Here is a 19255-nt window from a genome sequence, read left to right as displayed (position 1 = left end):
ATTAGCACCCTTGGAGAGTGCAGTCCCCCCAGCCGAGGGGGCAGAGCCCTTGGCGGGGGGCTGAGTGGGCAACTGGAGAGACAGCAGGCCAGGGAGGGGCATTTTCCAGCCCTGAGCAGCTTGAGCTCATTGGAAGTCAGCAGGGAGACAGGTGGTGGAGTACAGGGTACACAGGCAGGAACTGATGATTCTGGTGCTGCCTTCTTGGTGCTGGGCCCCACCTGGGCCTTGGAACACTCACAGGGTACACAGAGTCCTGCTATAGGAAGGGAGCTGAGGCTACGGGCTAAAGGCCCCTGCCCCATGGCACACAGGGGCAGCAGCCAGGGCTGGGATTCGAACCTGAGTTGGCCTGAGTCCAAAGCCAAACCTGAGAGTGGAGGAAGGGCTCCTCCCCAACTGGGACCTAAAGTGGAGCAGGGTAGGGCATGTGGGGGTGACCCTAGGGTTCCAGGAGCTATGGTGGGGCAAGAAGAAGCTTGCTGGGAGCCTGCGGAGAACTCAGGAGGCTGGGGTCAGCCCTGGGAGACTGTGCAGTGGGGTCACTACAGAGTGGCCAGGGAGAGTCCCAAGACCAGCCTAGGTTCTCCCACTCAGGGCCCGGGAGCAGTAGAAGGTCAACTCAGCTTTCACCCATGTCCCTTGCCACTGACAAAAATGACTACTACTTGGAGACTAGGTCAACTAGGAAGGACCCTCAGCTGCATTTCAAACTAGTTTAAGCAAAAACAGGGATAGCCCAATGATTATAAAGAGACACGTTATTAAGAGGACTCAATGCTGGAATTCTTTACCTTCTTTCTCTCTTTTCTGTACTTCTATGTTCGCCTGTCAAAGAAAAAAAAAAAAGGGATAATCTGTCTCATTTAACTTAAAAGGTTAATGGCTTCAGACATAGCAGGATCCAGTACCCATGGATGTATATCAGGAGTCTCTGAGCCCCCGGGTCGCTGTCCGCACCCCCCACCCCCAGATCTCCCCCCACCTCCATTTCTCAGTTCTGCTTTTCTCAGTGCTGGCTTTATTCTCAGGCAACTCTCCCCATTATTAGCAAAGACGCCCCTCAGCCAGCTCCAGGCCCACATCCAGTGGGGCCAGCTCAGGGCTGGCTCCCATTGGACTGACTTGGGTCATGTGTCCATTCCTGAAGCAGCCACTGGTTCTGACCCACTGGCCTGAATCACATGCTCCCCTCTGGAGCCTGCAGTGGAAAATCAACTGGAAGACGGGCAGGGATGCCTGACCATGGACATCCACTGCACTGGGCAGACATCCTGCTCTCCACGCCTAGGATCCCTGCCCCCTGACTCCTTCCCTAGACCCCACAGCTGTAGCCTCAGGAGCTACTACCAAATTCCAGGCCAGCCCCTGGATGCAAAAATGGGGGTGCTAGAAGGGGAAGCAGGGAGGGTGTGTGCTATGCTGAAATGATGCAGGACAGACTGGGGTTCCCATACAGATTTTGCCACTCACCAGCTGTGTATTACAGGGCGAGTAACTGCCCCTCTCTGAACCTCGGTTTTCCCAGCCGTGAAATAGTAATAATGGCCAACATGTCAATAGCACCTACTATGTGCAGTTGCCATTTTAAGCATTTTCTAGATACTTTTTAAAAATCCTCAAACAGGGTCTTCCCTGGTGGCGCAGTGGTTGAGAATCCACCTGCCAATGCAGGGACATGGGTTCGAGCCCCGGTCTGGGACGATCCCACATGCCACGGAGCAACTAAGCCCATACTCCACAACTACTGAATCTGCACTCTAGAGCCCGTGAGCCACAACTACTGAGCCTGTGTGCCACAACTACTGAAGCTCGCACGCCTAGAGCCCGTGCTCCACAATGAGAGAAGCCACCACAATGAGAAGCCCGCGCACTGCAACAAAGAGTAGCCCCCCCCCCCACCGCAACTAGAGAAAGCCCATGCGCAGCAACAAAGACCCAGCACATCCAAAAATAAATAAATAAAATAAACAAATTAAAAAAAAACCCTCCTCAAACAGACCTTATGAGGTGGGTACCATCATTATCATCCCCATTTTATAGTGAGACAAGAAAGGCCAAGCAGAGTCTAAAGTCACACGGTAGTCTGTGCAGCTCAGGAGCAGAGCTAAGTGGTGAAAGTGGCTGGCCCCATGCCAGGGGCAAGACCTGGAAAGTGCTGGGAGCATTGTAATGATGAGAGGGCAAATTCTGAAGGTGTGCTTGGTAGGAACTTGCAGAGGGAGGGTGAGGGCAGAGAAGGCTCCACCAGCTGGTGCTGAAAAAGTCCTGAAACCTACATGTCAGCCTTGAAGCCTTCTCTGAGAGGTGTGGGGGAGTGCAGAGCAGGAAGGTGGGCGTGGGAGGGCGGGGCTGCAAGGAGGAAGGGGAAGAGGTTCTTGCTTCCTAAGCCTTCATCCAGTCATATCTTATCCTCACAACATGTTGTCAAAGAGGAAACTCAGAGAGGGAAAGCATTTTCCTCAAGGTCACACAGCAAGTGACCAGCTTCTGGATCTGAATCCTCTCTCTTTCTTGGCTTTTCCACTCTGGGGACCCAGAAGCCATTGGACTAGGCTCCCAGTGCTGAGGGGGTGAGGGGCAGGGAGGAGCTGGAGATCTAGGAGTGGGAGAGACTTGAAGGGTGATCAGTGCTGGGAGTGGTAGACATGAAAGCCTGGTGGGAGGGCCTCCAAGGAGGCACCCAGCACCCACCCACCAAGGCTGAGTGTGTGGGTTTCAGGGGCAGCAGGTAGCTGATGGGAGGCAGATTTGCAGAAGAGGTAGTGATCATTGGTCACCCTGCTCCCACCGGTTGAGGAAACTGAGGACTACAACAGGGCCACTGAACTTGGCAATTTAGTGGTCTCTGGTGACCTTGGCCAGAGCAGTGCCAGGGAAATGCGGGAAGGAGACAGACTACAGATGTACAAATTATAGGATGATAATGATGTGGAGGGGTGAAGGGTAGGCTCCAAGGAGGGTGAGCAGGGAAATTTCTTGCTCCCCTGAAAATAGAGAAAACTGGGCATGGGGCATATGGGGACTCTGTACTATCTTTGTAATTTTTCTGTGAATTTCAAACTGTTCTAAAATTAAGTTTGTTTAAAAATATAGATGGCAAAGAGGTAAGAGTGGGTGTGGCTGGAGTTTGTAGGTGGCTGGGGGGAAGTAGGAATTTGAGGAAGGGAGAGCATGCAGGTAGGGCTTCTGTTTTTTGGATGTGAAATTGAGTGAGCAGGAGGCTGGGGAGGGGGCTTCGGGATGGGGAGATGAAAGGCATTCTGGGCTGGGAAAAGTCAAAGGAAGCAGGAAGGGACGAGGCTGGAGATCCCTCTACCTACCGCTCCCAGGCACCCCTCAGCCCTGCTGTGGGGTCTTCCTCCCTCCCCGGAAATCCTACTGACTCTGCCTGGGACTTGCTCCAAGTGGGGGCCGTGGAGAAACCAGGGGTCCATGGGCATAGTGGACGCAGAGAGTTCCCATGAAATGTATTGAGTTTTAAGAGGTTCTTCCCACCCCAAAGTGCTGGGACCCACTGCTGGAGATCAGTGCACACACTGCTCTCCTCCTCTTGGCCCAGCTGGTTACCCAACTCAGAACTCAGAGGCCCAGCCCCACCACCTCCCAGATTGGACCAGGTAAAGTTTGCTCAGGTTCTGTCACCTCCTCTGGGAAGACAGGGGTGGGAGGCTTTGTAGGTGGTGGTAAAGGCTTCTGAGAGCTGCAGAGGGTTTCAGGATTCCAGCTCGGACAGGAGCAGAGATGCTCCAGGAGGCCCTGGCAGTGGTGTCCACTTCCCCTCGAGGGACTCCTCTTAGGCCCCAGTGTTTTCTGTGTTCAGAGCTTTGGGAAATTAAGGTGCCAGGAAGCTGGCCCTGGAGTGTCCTTGGAGGAGCCCTGCCCTGAGAGTCTGGGGTTAGATTCCTCTGGGAGGCCTGAGGCTTGGGAGAGAAGGCAAAGGATCTCCTAGTCTAGCCCCACCTGAGAGGACTCAGGGGGCAGCTGGTAAGGGAGGGGTGCTCAGCATAGGGTAGGGCAGGGATGGGGTAGAGGTTGGCAATGTTGGGGTAAGGAGCTGAGAATGGTCTAGGAGGCAGGGATGGAGGGGTGTGGTTGGGAACAGGGATCAGAATGGGAATAGGGTAGGTTGGAAAGAGGAGGGTGCAGCTAGGGATGGGGTCTGATGAATGGGTAGTGGGTGTGTGCTAAGCATGGGGTTGGGAGTGGGGCTGGAGCTGGGAGGGGAAAGGAATGGGCTGGATTTGGAGATGAAGACAGCAGTGGACAGTGATGGGGATGGACTAGGAATGGGCCTTTCAGAGGTGGGGATGGGCTGCAGATGGGCCAGGGGTGGCTGGCACGGGAATTGGGTTGGGGCTGGAGGTTGGGATGGACCAGTGATAGGGGTGAAGCTGGGTGGAGATAAATTAAGGACGGAGTGGGGCTGGGCCGGATTGGAATGGAGTGGATTTGGGATTGGGACCGGGAGCTGGGAAGGAGAGGGATGAAGCTGGGCCTGGATAGGGATTGGAGAGGTGGGGACGGGGCTAGGTTTGTGGCTGGGGACACCACAGGTGAGAATTTGGGACACGGGAAGAATGGACCCGTGCAGATGGGTATACCCGCCCGGGCGCGGGGTGCAGGGACTGACGGCGAGGGGCGTGGGGGCGCCCCGGGGCAGGCCGGGAAGGGGGGGCGGGCCTCCCCCCCGGCCGGGTCGGGGCGGCGCTAGGACCGAGCGCGCCGAGTGAGCGAGCCGGGCGGAGCCAGCGCCCCCCGCCCCCCGCCGGCCGGCTCCCCTCCCCCGGCCGCTGGCTCGCTCGGCTCGCAACGCTGCAGAGGCTCCGAGGCGGCGGCGGCGCGGCGACTCCCTCTTTCCCTCCCTCCTTCTCCGTCCGTCCGTGCGTCTGTCCGTTCGGCCTCGGTCCGGCCCGCAGCATGGCCGGCGTCAGCTTCAGCGGCCACCGCCTGGAGCTGCTGGCGGCGTACGAGGAGGTGATTCGGGAGGAGAGCGCGGCCGACTGGTGAGCCCCCGCCCCCGCCCCCCAGCCCCTTTGTCCCCGCGCTGCCGCGCCTTTGTTTCCACCCGGCCCAGTCGCCCCGCAGCCGGGAGGGAGGGGGAGACCCCGAAATGGTGCAGCGGCCCGGGAGGGCCAGGGAGGGGCTGCTTTTGTGCGCGCCGGGGGAGGGGCCGGGCCGGGCCAGGCGGGGCACCGGCGGGCCCCAAGCGCCCGGAGGCGGCCCCAGCCGCGCGGTGGGAACGGTGGCCGGACGCGGGCTGGAGAGACGCAGGGTCCAGATGTGTGGCCCGGGGCCTCCCGGCCTTGTGGAAGCCCATCGCCCGCCCCCTCCCCTTTGCCTCGGGCCGGGCGGACAGGTGTGCATGGGCGGCCAAGGGCACCTTTGCCACCTTTGAGCGGGCGAGGACGGGGCAGGGACCGAGCTAGCAGAGCCAGCGCAGCCTACCCGGCCGAACCCGGCCCCGGCCACAGCACAAAGGAAAGCTAGGGCGGGGGAGGAGCAGAGCGGGCTGGGGGCCGGGGCGCCCCGCCCACCGGGGGGCCTCTCGGAGTTGGGGTGTGATGGAAAGACGTTCATTGCCACAGGGCCACCGCCAAGTGACTCCTGTTCCCCTGAGGGGTCGAGGAGGAGGCAAGGATAAGTGCTCTCCTCGATGCCAAGGGGATTGCAGGGAGTAGGCAGCTGGGCTGGGACATGCCAAAGGAACTGAACTGCCTGCCTAGGGAGCCAGGTGGGGTCCCTGGGAGGAAGCCCCCAGGCGCACCACTCTGCAGGGAGTTCCCAGAGAAGGATGAGGGGGTGAGTGGATCCACTGAGCCCCTAGCCCGGTGGCCCAGGGGCAAGGGGCTCTCAGCTCCTCTGTGGGGGAGGAGCTGGGCTGCCCTCTCCTCCCTCCCCAGCTGTTGTCTCCCCCTAGGCTGTGGGAGGGGTTGGACCACCTGCTCTGGGACTGGAGTCCCCAGGGTGGCAGGAAAGCCAGGGGGTTTCACACTGCCCCATTCAGGAATCATCATCCTCCCAAGATACTCTTCTCCTGGGGCAGATGCCCATTCTGTTCCCTAGGGCTCTTCTCCCCTTGGCAGGCAGGAAACACAAAGTGAAGGCAGGTCTGAGGGACCTCACTTGGGATGGCCTCACCCTCATGCTGGGAGGACACTGACCTGGGGGCTGGAGGAGGGGACAAGATGGCCAGGCATCCATGCCACAGTACTGCAGCACTGGCGGGCGGCCAGGCCTGGAGGGATGGACGCGGGAGACAAGCAAGCTCTCGTGTCCTGCGGGTCAGTCATAGGAGAGGCCAGCACAGGCTAAGCGGGCAAGCGGCCCATCCGTTGTCCCAGCCCTGCCCCATGGGGACTGAGATCATGGGAGGAGTTCAGGGCAAGTGGCCGGCTTGGCCTGGTGGAGGAGCTGGCCTTGGGATATGGGCCATGCCTGGAGAGAGGCACAGCCCACCTTGGAACCCTTGCCCTCCAGTCCGGGGGTGCTGCCTGCCACCACCCCGTTTACCCCTACCTTCCCAAAGGCAGAGCTCCCACAGCCACTGCTGGCCCACATCCTGCTCAGCAGAGGCCTGGGCTCCCACCACCCAGCAGCATCCATGTGGCCAAAGTGAGTTATTCATCACTGGCGTGCCTCACCCCTCCCCCACCCCAATCTGCGTTGTGTGTGGGACACACACAGATGTACACATGCACCGTCATACATACATACATTTGCTTACTCCCAAGGGCCCAGATAAACATTTGGTAGAAAGGATGTGAGGATCAACCTGCAGAAGGGGACATCAGGGCCCCCAGCACCTAGCACAGAACCAGGGGTACAGTGGAGTCTCAAGACTCAGGGGCAGACCCTGTACTCAGAGGCTGGAGGAGGGCGTCTTGGGTAAAATTGCTGTCTGGGCAAACGGGGCTTGGCACTTCCCTCCCTTACCTTGCCTCTGAGTGGGGAGTAGGGGTGGGGGAGTTCACTCCTAGGTGGCTCACTCTGAAATGGACCGCTGCCCTGATGCTGGCAGCAGGGGACCCAGGAAGTCAGACTGTGTAGTGAAAAGAACTAGTGTTGTCCTGGATGTGATCCGACTCGCTATATATAGCCACACCAAGTCTCTGCTCCTCTCTGGTCCTCTTGAAAAGAGGAAAAGGGGATTGGGCTCAACCATACCTGGGATACCCAAGGCCCTTCCAGTTCTGATATCCTGAGAGTGTGATTGTCCTGAAGAATCCACCTGCCCTGAGCCCCCCATCCTCAGCTGACCCCAGGATCTCCCTGGAGCTGCTACATTCAGCTCCCACCTCACCCCAGTCCACTTTCTCTGGCCGAGATGGTCCCACCTTCACGAAGCTTATAGTTCAGGACAGTGTCTGTCTCCAGGGGTTGGAGGTGGTGTAGATTCCTGCCCCCCTCCATCCTGATTCCTTGCAGTTTCACCAGCTCCCACCCACCCAAGGCTCAGGCCACCTCGAATGTGTTTGAGAAGCACTGGTGGTCTAGTGAGATCTGGGGCAGGCTCAGGTGCCTCTTCCTGTCCCTGCTGGAGTGTGGTAAGCGCTTTGGGGAGGTGCAGCGCAGGGCAGGGCTTCATGGGAGCTGGCATTGGGTCCCTGAGAGATTTCAGTCAGGGATGGGCATGGGTGGAGAAACAGGTCTGGCCTCCCTGTGAAGGGAACCACATATGCAGAGGCTCCAGGTTGGGAAATATCCAGAACTGTGCTGGGAATCAGGGAGCCATCCAATGTGACCCGAGTGTATGGTATGGATACGGAGGTCTGGCTGGAAAGGCAGGTGGGCGGAGCTCAGGGTTGAAGGCCTGCTGAAACCTTTGAACTTAGCTATGGTTTCCACCAGGTAAGGGCCAGGGCTGCAGCAGGAAAGGTGGCTGCAGGTGGGTAGGCAAGGAGTAAAGAATGGAAGGGGCAGGTTCCTGGGAGGAGCCAGGGTCCCTCAGAGAGCCTAGGAGAGGCTGACAAGTCACCCCAGGGAGGTGTGATGGCCAGAGCAGTGTCTGGGAACCAGGGTCTTGGAGTTCTGCCTCAGTTTCTCATCTGTGGAATGGAGAAGGGAAGACCCTGCTTCTCTAAGGGCCTTTTGTTCCCAGTGGTGGGTTTAGGGCAGCCAGGCAGGTGGTGGGACAGCTGTGTTGAGAAGCAGCTGCCAGGACTGTAGCCTGGGCAACAGTTGGACCAGGAGCTCCCGGCCCCACAGCCCACCTGTGTCCCTTTCAGGAGGGAGGGATCCCGAGAAGCAGGGGGCTGGGGGCCCATTTGGCTCTGGCAGTGACTTGTGCTGACCTCATGGGGCTGGGCCTGGACCAGGCCCTCCCTGCTCCCTCCTTGCTCCGCCCTCCACTCTCCTCCCTCTCTCCCTTCCTCCCTCTTCTCTCCTCCCTCTTTCCTTCCCTCCCATTTCCCTTGCTCCTTCATTTTCTCTTCATCCCTTCACTTCCCTCCCTTCTCTTGTCTTCTCTGTCTGCCTCCTCTCCCTGCTCGCTTTCTCTTCTGCATCTCCCTGGTGCTCCTGCTTCCTCCCCTCCTAGCCCCCTACCTTGGCAGTAAGGAAAGGGGAGCTTGGGGGAGGGGCTGAGCCTCCTGCACCTCCGGTACATGACCTTTATTCCTGGCCCCAAGCCTGTCCTCCAAGTGGGTCCTGGGGAGGAGCTATCTCTGTCTTCCCTTCTGTGAAATGGATGCTGTGCCACTGCTACCTGTGAAGAAAAAGCTAGGGAGGAGGAGGAAGGAGGAAGGCTGCTAGGTCAGCTTTCTGCCAAAGCTGAGAGGGAAGGCAAGGCCAGCAGTCCCAAGAGGCCAGAGCCTCAGCTAGGGCGGAGGAGGCCTAGGGCTGGAAGGCCAGGAGAGCACATTCACCCAGGGGCCAGAGTCCAGGCAGGAGTGACCATGGTGACCTCATCCCCATTTCAGAGAGACTGAGATTGAGACTGAGGGCGTGTCCCCTTGGGGTCCTTTGTGTTCAGGAGAATGCAGCTGGGGTGGGCCAGTCGCGTGCCAATTGCTGGGTTGCCATAGTTACCAGGGGATGCCCAGAGCTGAACAGCACCAGGTTCTCTCTCCCCATCCCCCTCGGTGTGGGGGGAGGGGCAGTGGGTACCGAGGCACGCGCCAGGTAGGTTCCTGGCAACGGCCAATGGGGATGAGGAGCGGTAGCCAGGGAACGGTAACCAAGGAACCGTCGCCTTGGAATCTCCATCTCACACCGCTGGCTGAGTTGCAGGCTGCTAGGGCCAGGGCTCCGAGGACGCAACACACTGGCTCACTGGAAGCAAGCGACTGGGCAGCGATTTCTTCCCCACTGCCTGCTCCCCACCTGACCCAGGCCTCCGTCCATCAGATCCCAGACTGTCCCCCACTGGGTTCCAGCCTGAAATGGTGCTTAGCCATTGTTGTCATGGTGACAAGGCTTAAGTGCTGGGCTGGAACCCCCCTCCTGTCCTGCCCCCTCTGTATCCCTCCTATCCCCGAGAGCCGTCTCCACCCAAAATTGGCTGCCTGGGCCCTGCCAGTTCTCCCAGCCACCCCTCCCTCTCCCCAGGGCTCTGTACACATATGAGGATGGCTCAGATGACCTCAAGCTTGCAGCGTCAGGAGGTAAGAATTCCAGCCATTCCTTTGCCTTCCTCTCCGCTCGCCCCTCCGGTTGTTTTCTTCCCCACCCGCCTGGCTCCAGGCCACCTCGCTGCCTTCATCCAGCAGACCCACACTTGTCTGGCCAAGTGTCCTTCCTGTGGTTATCCCTAAGATCCCCAGGGTGGGGAGGGAGGGAGACTTGTTTCCTGTTTGATTATGAGAAGACTGAGCCTCAGAGAGGGAGAGTGACTTGCCCGAAGTCACACAGCTAGACGGGAATGGGCCTGGCAGGGATGGCCCAGATCACCCCACTTTCTTGAGAGCCCTAAAAGGTTTTATTTTACCTCAGTGGGTGCCAGCCCCGCGTGAGACTTGATGTGTGAAGAACACTTCCTCAGTTCTTCCCCAAGGTCCTGGGGGATTCAGAGGCAAAGCTCACACCTGCCTGCTGCCTCTTTCACACCAACACAGAACTCTGGGACTTCCAGATCTCTGGCGGTGCCTGCAGAGCCCACAAGAAGAGTCTTTGCTTTGGGTTCCAGGCCCTTTGTGGGGGAGGGATTCAGGAGATGGCGCCTGACACCCTCCTGATTCCCCCAGATGGGGGCTTGCAGGAGCTCTCTGGCCACTTTGAGAACCAGAAGGTGATGTATGGCTTCTGCAGCGTCAAGGACTCCCAGGCTGCTCTGCCGAAATACGTGCTCATCAACTGGGTATGCAGCTATGGGCGGGGAAGGGAGCCGAAGGCCCAAGAACGGTTATCCTCCATCCCACTCCACTCACTGACACTGCTGGAGAGAACCCCACTAGTCCCGGGAAGAGAGCCCTGGGCCTCAGCCTGCCGCCAACTCTTGTCCTTTCCCGACACCCCCTTTCGCTGGGTACTTTGCAGGTTGGCGAAGATGTGCCTGATGCCCGCAAATGTGCTTGTGCCAGCCACGTGGCTAAGGTGGCCGAGTTCTTCCAGGTGCGAGCAGGGTCAGGGCTTATGGGGGCGGTGATGGGAGGGAGCCCTGCCTCCTGAACACGCCTTCTTCCTGCTGCAGGGCGTCGATGTGATCGTGAACGCCAGCAGTGTGGAAGACATAGATGCGGGCGCCATCGGGCAGCGGCTCTCCAACGGGCTGGCACGGCTTTCCAGCCCCGTGCTGCACCGACTGCGGCTGCGTGAGGATGAGAACGCCGAGCCGGTGGTCAGTGTGCGCCCCGGGCAGGCTGGCCCTGCCCAGGGCTCCGCCGTCCGGTTCCTCTCAGTCCTCACCCTTTGCGTGTGGGGGCTCCTGAGCACTCGGCCTGTGGGCTGCGCTCACGCCAGGCCGCTTGACTCTGCAGGGCACCACCTATCAGAAGACCGACGCAGCTGTGGAGATGAAGCGGATTAACCGCGAGCAGTTCTGGGAGCAGGCCAAGGTGTGGACCCTGACCCCGGCCTGCAGGCTGAGCTGCCACTCCCTGTCCTAACCCCATGGGGTAGCTCTGCCTTCTCTCCCTAAGGGCCTCGCTTGCACAGCATGGGCCATCCTACGTGCTTCCCCTACTGAAAGAGCGAGCCCCTGAGTTCTCAGAACCCTGGGTTGGGGATGGGCTGGAGGGCTGGGGCGGGCCCCAGGCTCAGGGCCTGCACTGCCTTGGCACGGGGTGCTGCAGAAGGAGGAAGAGCTGAGGAAGGAGGAGGAGCGGAAGAAGGCTCTGGATGAGAGACTCCGGTTTGAGCAAGAGCGGATGGAGCAGGAGCGGCAGGAGCAGGAGGAGCGGGAGCGGCGCTACCGGGAGCGGGAGCAGCAGATCGAGGAGCACAGGTGCGCCCCGCCCCGCCCCCGGGGTGCTGGGCCGTGGGCCCCACGTGGGCCCATCCTGAAGGCTTGCCTGCACCTCTCATTCCAGGAGGAAACAACAGACTTTAGAAGCAGAGGAGGCCAAGAGGCGGTTGAAGGAGCAGTCTATCTTTGTAAGTTCTTAGTCGGGGTTCCTGTCTCCTGCCCAGGGAAGCGAGGATGGTCCTCGTGTTCCTGCGCCTCTTGCGGGGGGAGTAAGTGTCTTGGGGACAGTGCTGGGCATTCTGGGTACCGCTGCATGGGCATGGGGTAGCATGCAGTGTCAGGCCTGGTACCCGATCATGTGAGGCTCTGTTCCCTGGCTGTGGAAAGAGACCTCCTTGGAGAAGCTAATACTCTAGACCGAAAGAGAAAATCTACCTTGACCCAGACCCTCACTGACCAGGCTCCTCCTGCCCCCGCCCAGCAGGGCCTGAGGGGCTCGAGGTGGATTAGACATGCTTCCTGCACTTATATGGGGCTCGAGGCCTGGTCCCCACGGCAAGAATACTGCAGAGCCATTGAATGGATCTGGGCTGGAGTTCTGAGCATCTACATACAAGTGTGTGTAGTGTCTCTTTGAGAACAGGTACTTGTTCCAGGGGTGCTGGCTGAACCTCCAAACACTGGGATGGCCCATAGGGTCATCATGATTGACCCCTTCAAAATCACAGTGGAGTCAAATCTTCATGCTTTGAATTGAATTTTATACTTGAGAAATAGTTAAGATCATTCAAAGCTGAGCATGGTAGAGTTTAGGACAGGAGGTGGGCAGTAGTCATCTGGACTGGGACTGTGTTGGGTAGCCGTTGGGCCATGGGGACGCAGACAGACTCCAAGGTCACACCCACAGGAGGCTGGGAGGGAGCTGGCAGGACAGCCCTGCCGGCACTGGCATTAATGGCTGTCATAGGTCATTCCACTCACGTTAGCCCCTGGGGGTGGAGAGGACGTGTGGTTAGTAAGCTGCAGCCTCATTCATTCAGCAAACCCTTGCCACCTGCCATGTGCCAGTGTGAGAAACATGGTGGAGAACAAGATGAACAAGGCTTTTTTACAATTAATTGATTAATTAGTTTATTTTTAATTGTGGCAAAGTGTACATAACATAAAACGTACCATCTTTACCATTTTTCAGTGTACAGTTCCGTGGTGTTAAGTGTATTTATATTGTACAGCCATCACCACTGTTTATCTCCGGAATTTTCTTCATCTTCCCATACTGAATCTCTGTACCCATTAAACACTAACTCCCCACTGCCCCCTCCCCCAGCCCCTGGCAACTGCTTTCTGCTTTCTGTGTTTAAGAATGTGACTACTCAAAGTACCTTGTATGAATGGAATCACGCCGTTATTTTACCTTTTGTGACTGGCTTATTTCATTTAGCATAACATCTTCAAGGTTTATCCATGTGTCAGAATGTCTTTTCTTTTGAAAGCTGTTAATATTCCACTGTATATGTATACCAGATTTTGTTCATCCATTCAGAGCAATTTCTTTTCGAAAAAGCTTATTTTTATGGAAAATTTCACATACGTACACAAAAGTAGAAAGAATAGTATAGTGAACCCACTGAACTGATTGCTCATCTTCACCAATTACCAGTGTTTCAGGCAAAGGCTTACAATGTCACATCATTATTTTATAGTCTCATCTGGCCCTTCAAGTGTGGCTCATGTGACAGTGACAGTAGGTGTTTTAGCAGGTCACTGTGGTTACCCTGCAACTTCAGGTCCTCTGAGGGAATTCCCACATGAGAAACTTTGGAATTTAGAAGTGCTTTATATTGGCTTAAGGAGCTATTCTGCTTTCTCTCTTCTGATAAGAATTGCATTCCTTATGTGAGTTCCCTTTTTGCCTGGGATGCCGGGGAGCTTCCATTTATCTGAAGATGCTCAGGCATAGCAATGCTATTGACCTTTATGGTTAGTGCATTGATGTCTCTCTCCAACCCCAAGCTCTAATTTGTTTCAGTGTTTTTTTCACAGTGTTATGTAGTTAAGGTTTTTGTGGTAAGCTGCCTCTGGTCCTTTTTTTGAACAAGGCAGAGGAACCTAGCAAGGTTATACTAGGCAGGGGCAGCGTAACAGCAAAGGCTGGTGGGATGTACATTTTGGGGGGAAGGCAAGGAGCCTTCCCCAATGACTGGAGCCCGCTGGGAAATTTGGGAGGAGAGAGCAAGGTCAGAGGAGGAGTTTAGACTTCATTCTGGAAGACACAAAGTGGCAGTTGGGGTGACAACCCTCTTGAGGCTTTTGGTGTGATGAGTTCAACTGAGGAAACAGGTATGAACTGAACCTTGGGCTGGCCACTCACACACATAAGTGAGTTCTTATCCTGTATTACACACAGAGGGTGGGGAGATGATCCAGAAACAGGAAATTATGACGCAGTGTAATCTGTGGTGTATGCCTGGAACACCTCATGGGGACCCAGGGAAGGAAATGACCTGAATGGGCCAGGGACCCCTTCCCAAGGAGGCAGTGCCCAAGCTGAGGCCGGAAGCAGGAAGAGCTGGACCTGGGGTGGGGGTCGGGTACTTGGGGAGAGAGATTCGTCTCCCATGCCAAGGCATGGAGGTGGGAAGTTGTATGCATGTTCCAGGAACTGCGACTACATCATGCTGAGGACTTTATGCCTACATCTCACAGGGTGTGGGCGAGTCAGGGTGGGAGGGGAGCGTTGTGAGAGGTGATGGACTAGATCAGGCAGGGAGAAGGGAACATGGGCCAAGCAAAGGGGCCCCACCTACCTTTATTCCTGTGGTTGCAATCTCAAAACAGCGAGTGAAGTGGGCATGTGAAGGGCAGTAGGGAGTGGTGGGGACTGTGGTGAACTGGACAACACACACCCTGTGGGCTGCTACAGTGCAGCTCTAGTCGATGGCTGCTTTGGGACACGCTGGCCTGTGTTGCCAGGGCTTCTGGCATTTCAAGAGAAACTGGAGACCCTGATCTCAGTAAGAAAACCTGATTTTTAAGTGATGGCGACTAATTAACATTTTGAAAAGATCCTTTCAGGTCTGTAGAGAAGAAATGGGGGGAAAGAGAACAAGGAGGCAGGGGACTAATGAAGAAACCTCAGTCGTGATACCAAGATCCACGCAGCAGTGATGGAGGTGTGGTTGGCTAGGTGCTGGGGTAGGAGGTTCGAGAAAAGTTAGCTGCAAATCAGGGAGTGCTCCTGGGTGTCCTGGGGTGCCCAGGGGCCTGTCTGGACTGGAGATGAGGTGGCTGAGGACCTTGCAGATAGAAGGTGCTGTGTGACTGGGTCGTGAAAGTGGTTCCAGATAGTGGAGGAAACATAGGGGCTGTAAGAAAGCCAAGAGCTCTTGTGGGAGTGGGGTGCTCTGAACACTTTCCCTTTTGGTTTCCAGGGTGACCAGCGGGATGAGGAGGAAGAGACCCAGATGAAGAAGTCAGAATCGGAGGTAGAGGTGAGAGCCAGGGGGACCAGACATCTGAGTTTGGTAGGGCTGCCTCAGTCGGGCCCCGCCTGGCCTGACCCTTTCCATGTGCCCCCAGGAGGCAGCAGCCATTATTGCCCAGCGACCTGATAACCCACGGGAGTTCTTTAAGCAGCAGGAAAGAGTTGCATCGGCCTCCGCAGGCAGCTGTGATGTGCCCTCACCCTTCAACCACCGACCAGGTAGTCCCAGCTCCCACCCCCACCCAATCCCCACTCCTCAGGTTTTGGCCTTGAGCCTCTTTGGGACCTTTCTTGGAAGGGAAACCTTGCCCAAGGACCCCTTGGAGAAGGCAAGGCCAGTCATTGAGTGTGCGTCCACCCGCCACCTCCAGGTGGCAGGGCTGAGAAGGGCTCGGGCAGGGTCAGTGTTGGGCCTGGGCTGAGCAATGGGCTGTGCTCGAGCCATCTGGGCATTTCACACAAGGGCTAAGGCATCCCCCTGGCTGCAAGGAGTAGCCCTGCTGGGGTTGAACTAGGTCTTATCTGAAGGCCTGTGGGTGCATGGGGAGTGGGCTCTTTCCCTGGTCCTGAGTTTGAGCAGCCTGGAGCCTGTACCCAGGGTTCCCTGTTTGGATTCTCCCTGTGCAGCTTCCACCTCTCCTTGAAGCCCCCTTCCGCTCCCTGTCTGCTGGTCTGTTTGCCCCTTCTGTGTGCTTGGCTCTGGGCTCCACCTCTGGGTTCCACGGGTGGGGCAGGCTGATCCGAGGGGTGGGGCAGGCTGTTCCGAGGCGTGGGCTGCCCTGAGGCTGGTTGCACTGTGGCGTATCAGGCTCTTTGCTGTGTGTGGCTGGTGTGGTGGAGTCATCTGTTGGCTTGAGGCTCTGGCCCAGCTTGGCTGAATGTGCGCCCTGGCTGAAGGCAGCTTGGACATCCAGGGCCAGCTTGGGGGTGGATGAGGCCTCGGGGTGGGGGTGGGGGAGACTGACCCTCTCTTGTCCTCTGTCTCTCTCTCTGTCTGTCTCTCTTGGCAGGTCGTCCGTACTGCCCTTTCATAAAGGCATCGGACAGTGGGCCTTCCTCCTCCTCCTCTTCCTCCTCCTCCCCTCCACGGACTCCCTTTCCCTATATCACCTGTCACCGCACCCCAAACCTCTCTTCCTCCCTCCCATGTAGGTAGCAGACCCCAGGCCTCCGTGGGGGGGGTAAGGAGGGCCCCCCGCTTCCCAGCAGCCCCCCTGCCCTCACTCCCCCAGCCTGACTGCTGACCTCTGGTGTTTGTCCCCAGAGCAGGTACCGCCTGCCTCTTTCCCCTGGCCCTGAAGGGACACTGGCCCTTAGGGGCCTGGCTTATAGGGTCTGGAGCTGTGGTCTGGCCCCTGGGGGGCCTGGGGAGCTCCCAGCCCCGACCCAGACTCTAGAGAGGAGGGGCTGGTCAGGCCCCAAGGTGGACAATCCTGGTTCCACCTGGCTCCCTGGCCCTTACTGACCAGCCTAGGGGTTTTTGTTCCACAGGCAGCCACCTGGACAGCCACCGGAGGATGGTGCCTACCCCCATCCCTGCCCGGAGCCCATCTGACTCCAGCATGGCCTCTACCCCTGTCACTGAGCAGATCGAGCGGGCCCTGGATGAGGTCACGTCCTCGCAGCCTCCACCACTGCCACCACCACCCCCAGCAGCCCAAGGTGTGTGAACGACCCTAGCCCCTGGGCTGGGAACGCCAAATGGCCATGGTAACAACCCCCCAGGGATCTGGGCCAGACTGTACTGCCCTGGAAGTGGCTGGGGCAGCGAGGAGCCCTGGTCAGACCTGCCCTCTCTGAACCTCAGTGTCTCCCTGGAGTGGGGATTGCGCCTTCCTCCCAGGGCTGCTGAGAGGTTGAAAGACACTAGGTAAAGGGGCAGTGGGGACCAGTGGGTGCTAGAAGGCACTCTGCATGGAAGTCTTAGTGGAGGCCTTCTTTCCTGGACTCCTCAGTGGGTGGGCAGGGTACTGTAGGGTGCCTGCCCAGGGCCTGCATCCTTTCCTGGGAGCTGATCACATGTCTCCTCCATCTGTGCTTTGACAGAGACCCAGGAACCCAGCCCCGGCCTGGATAGTGAAGAGACCAGCAAGGAAGCCAGAGCAGCAGACCCTCAGGCCTGGGCCAGCCCCCTGGAGGAGTCCCCTCAGGCACCAGAGCCTCCCCAGGGCCAAGGCAGCCCCACAGAGGACTTGATGTTCATGGCGTCTACAGAGCAGGCAGTCCTGGCTGCCTCTCTAGAGCCTGCCATGGCTGGAGCCTCTGCAGCTGACACCCCAGCAGCTGATGCCATTGAAACCGACGCTGCCGCTGCTGACACCAGTGTTGCCAACACCGTCACCCCTGCCACTGCCAGCCTCATTGACCTATGGCCTGGCAATGGGGAAGGGGCCTCCGTACCCCAGGCTGAGCCTAGGGCCCCCACACCACCCTCAGGTGCCGAAGTCACTCTGGCAGAAGTGCCCCTGCTGGACGAGGTGGCTCAGGAGCCACTGCCGCCGGCTGGTGAAGGCAGTGCCAACCTTCTCAATTTTGATGAGCTGCCTGAGCCACCAGCCACCTTCTGTGACCCAGGGGAGGAAGTAGAAGGGGAGCCCCTGGCTGCCCCCCAGGCTCCAACTCTGCCCTCAGCTCTAGAGGAGCTGGATCAGGAGCCGGAGCCGGAGCTGGAGCCAGAGCCCCAGCTGCTGACCAATGGCGAGACCACCCAGAAGGAGGGGACCCAGGTGGGGCTGGGGCTGCCTAATGGGAGGGGAAGTGGTCAGGGCTGGAGCAGGGGGCTGACCCTGCCTTCCTTAGGCTTGCAGCAGTACCCTGCCCCCTTTCTCTGTGACCCACATTGTTCGGGGGTGGGAGGGAAGCTGTATTTCATTCCCCCTCCCTGGGCCAGCTCTGCTTTTATTCCCAAGGCGGGCATCTGTGTTTGCCTGGCAACCGCTGATAGAATCGCTGGTTGCAGGGGAAACGTGCTCAGGCCTGGTAGGTCAGCCCTAGTCCTGCTGGGTGGGACCCAGTGACATGGACCTTTTCTCCTACAGGCCAGTGAGGGGTATTTCAGCCAATCACAGGAGGAGGAGTTTGCCCAATCGGAAGAGCTGTGTGCAAAGGCTCCACCTCCTATGTTCTACAACAAGCCTCCAGGTAGTACTGGGATGGGTGATGGAGAAGAATTTGGGTGGCGGTGCTGTGTTCAAGTGTGGACAGGCAGCGCCCCCCCTCCCCCCCACACACAGCTGGCACAGCTCCCCAGGGTTGGGAGGGACACAGGCATGGATCTGCTGGGCCATCTCCTTAACTCCCCTCCCTTCCCTACACCATAGAAATCGACATCACCTGCTGGGATGCAGACCCGGTACCAGAAGAGGAGGAGGGCTTCGAGGGTGGCGACTAGCGGTGATGCTTGCCCTCAGGCTGCCCTCGCCAAGGCCGCCCACCTGCGCTGGCCTCTGGCCAGACGGCCCGCAGTGCCTGCACTTGCAGCAGCTCCGCCTGGCACCCACTCTGGATTCCGGCCCTGGCCGGGGACTTGGCCGCTTCCCTACCCACAGGGCCCTACTTTTACAGCTTTTCTCTCTTTTTTAAAGTTGATAGGAGACTTGTACAGTTGACTGGTTTTCCTCCCGTTGGTAGTTGAGATGCTGTTGCAAATTCCACCCCCTTCCCACCCGGTCCAGATTGTAGCTCTTAGTCCTCCCTGCTCACTCAGCTGGCCGGGGTGGAGGCCTCACCCTGCTTGGGGCCTGGCGTGGGGGGAAGTTCTGGTGGGAAAATGTTCCCCCCACCTCTTTTCCTAGTTTTCTGTTTCTTGGAAAAATATCACTTTGTATTCTCTGTCCAGGGCTTCAGATATTTTGCACGAATTTTAAAACATGGCAATAAATGGCTCGTGGGCTCTGGTTCCCTGGGACCCGCCCCCCTCCCCCCTTCTCTTGACCCCTCCCAACCTGGTCCGAAGGAAGTAGCAGGCCCAGCTGGGGCCTCTCAGCTTCCTGGCCCTTTCCTGCCCCCTCCTGCTGGGCAGGTCCCAGGCTGGAGGCCCTAGGCGTGATTCAGGTCAGGGCTATGGGTGGCCCCTTTCCATCTCCTCCCTCTTTGCTTGGGTTCCTTTTTCACGTTCAGTAACTGTTTTTTGGAAAGCACAAACTTCTGTAACAGGTCGTGCTCATGTCTGTTAATAAAGAAATCCAGATCCCTTCGGGCCTGCTGCGCCGGGCCTCCAGGGGCTGATCTGGGGTGGACTGCCTGCCACGACCCCATTCCCAACTCTTCCCACTTCCAAGGCAGCAGGGGGCGCCCTCGCCAAGACCTCAAGGGCAAGGAAGGTGGGGTATGAGGCTCCCTGGGGAACCGGCCAGTGGTTTGAAGCAGGCAGACCTCAGGTTTAGTTCTACACCCTCAGGCCGGTTTGTAGCTGAAAGGCGCAACAA

General features: G+C 58.1%; 1 protein-coding gene and 1 non-coding gene across 7 annotated transcripts; both read left to right on the top strand.

Annotated features, from left to right (window-relative positions):
- Positions 1–735: 735 nt before the first annotated feature.
- Positions 736–855, top strand: LOC113615656 (small nucleolar RNA SNORD97). The gene has a single exon (XR_003431074.1). It is a non-coding gene; the product is annotated as a small nucleolar RNA SNORD97 (small nucleolar RNA).
- A 1524-nt stretch (positions 856–2379) lies between these two features.
- DBN1 (drebrin 1) lies at positions 2380–19070 on the top strand. 6 transcript variants are annotated; one of them, XM_027098228.1, is made up of 15 exons: positions 2380–5006; positions 9550–9605; positions 10185–10297; positions 10477–10551; positions 10631–10777; positions 10917–10994; positions 11232–11383; positions 11469–11532; positions 14776–14835; positions 14924–15047; positions 15839–15976; positions 16320–16490; positions 16875–17554; positions 17867–17969; positions 18149–19070. In XM_027098228.1, the coding sequence occupies exons 1-15, from the start codon at positions 4921–4923 to the stop codon at positions 18217–18219; spliced, it is 2118 nt and encodes a 705-aa protein (XP_026954029.1). In that variant the 5' UTR covers positions 2380–4920; the 3' UTR covers positions 18220–19070. The 6 variants fall into 6 exon arrangements, with proteins under 6 accessions (XP_026954029.1, XP_026954027.1, XP_026954028.1 ...); XM_027098226.1 differs by lacking the exon at positions 15839–15976 and having other exon boundaries at positions 2387–5006; XM_027098227.1 differs by lacking the exons at positions 2380–5006; positions 15839–15976 and adding an exon at positions 5295–5802.
- The last annotated feature ends 185 nt before the right edge of the window (positions 19071–19255 follow it).

Source organism: Aethalodelphis obliquidens, unplaced genomic scaffold (assembly GCF_003676395.1).
Source record: "Aethalodelphis obliquidens isolate GAN/ISIS:26980383/991018 unplaced genomic scaffold, ASM367639v1 scaffold121, whole genome shotgun sequence".
In the NCBI taxonomy this organism is placed as follows: Eukaryota; Metazoa; Chordata; class Mammalia; order Artiodactyla; family Delphinidae; genus Aethalodelphis; species Aethalodelphis obliquidens.
The sequence above is the reverse complement of the archived record's forward strand: the minus strand, read 5'-3'. Positions and strand labels throughout refer to the sequence as shown.

Coding starts and splice junctions, on each gene's coding strand:
- DBN1 (XM_027098223.1), top strand. CDS start 7,470: ATGTGTTTGAGAAGCACTGGTGGTCTAGTGAGATCTGGGGCAGGCTCA. Junction 10,298..10,476: donor AATACGTGCTCATCAACTGG/GTATGCAGCTAT, acceptor GGTACTTTGCAG/GTTGGCGAAGATGTGCCTGA. Junction 16,491..16,874: donor ACCACCCCCAGCAGCCCAAG/GTGTGTGAACGA, acceptor GTGCTTTGACAG/AGACCCAGGAACCCAGCCCC.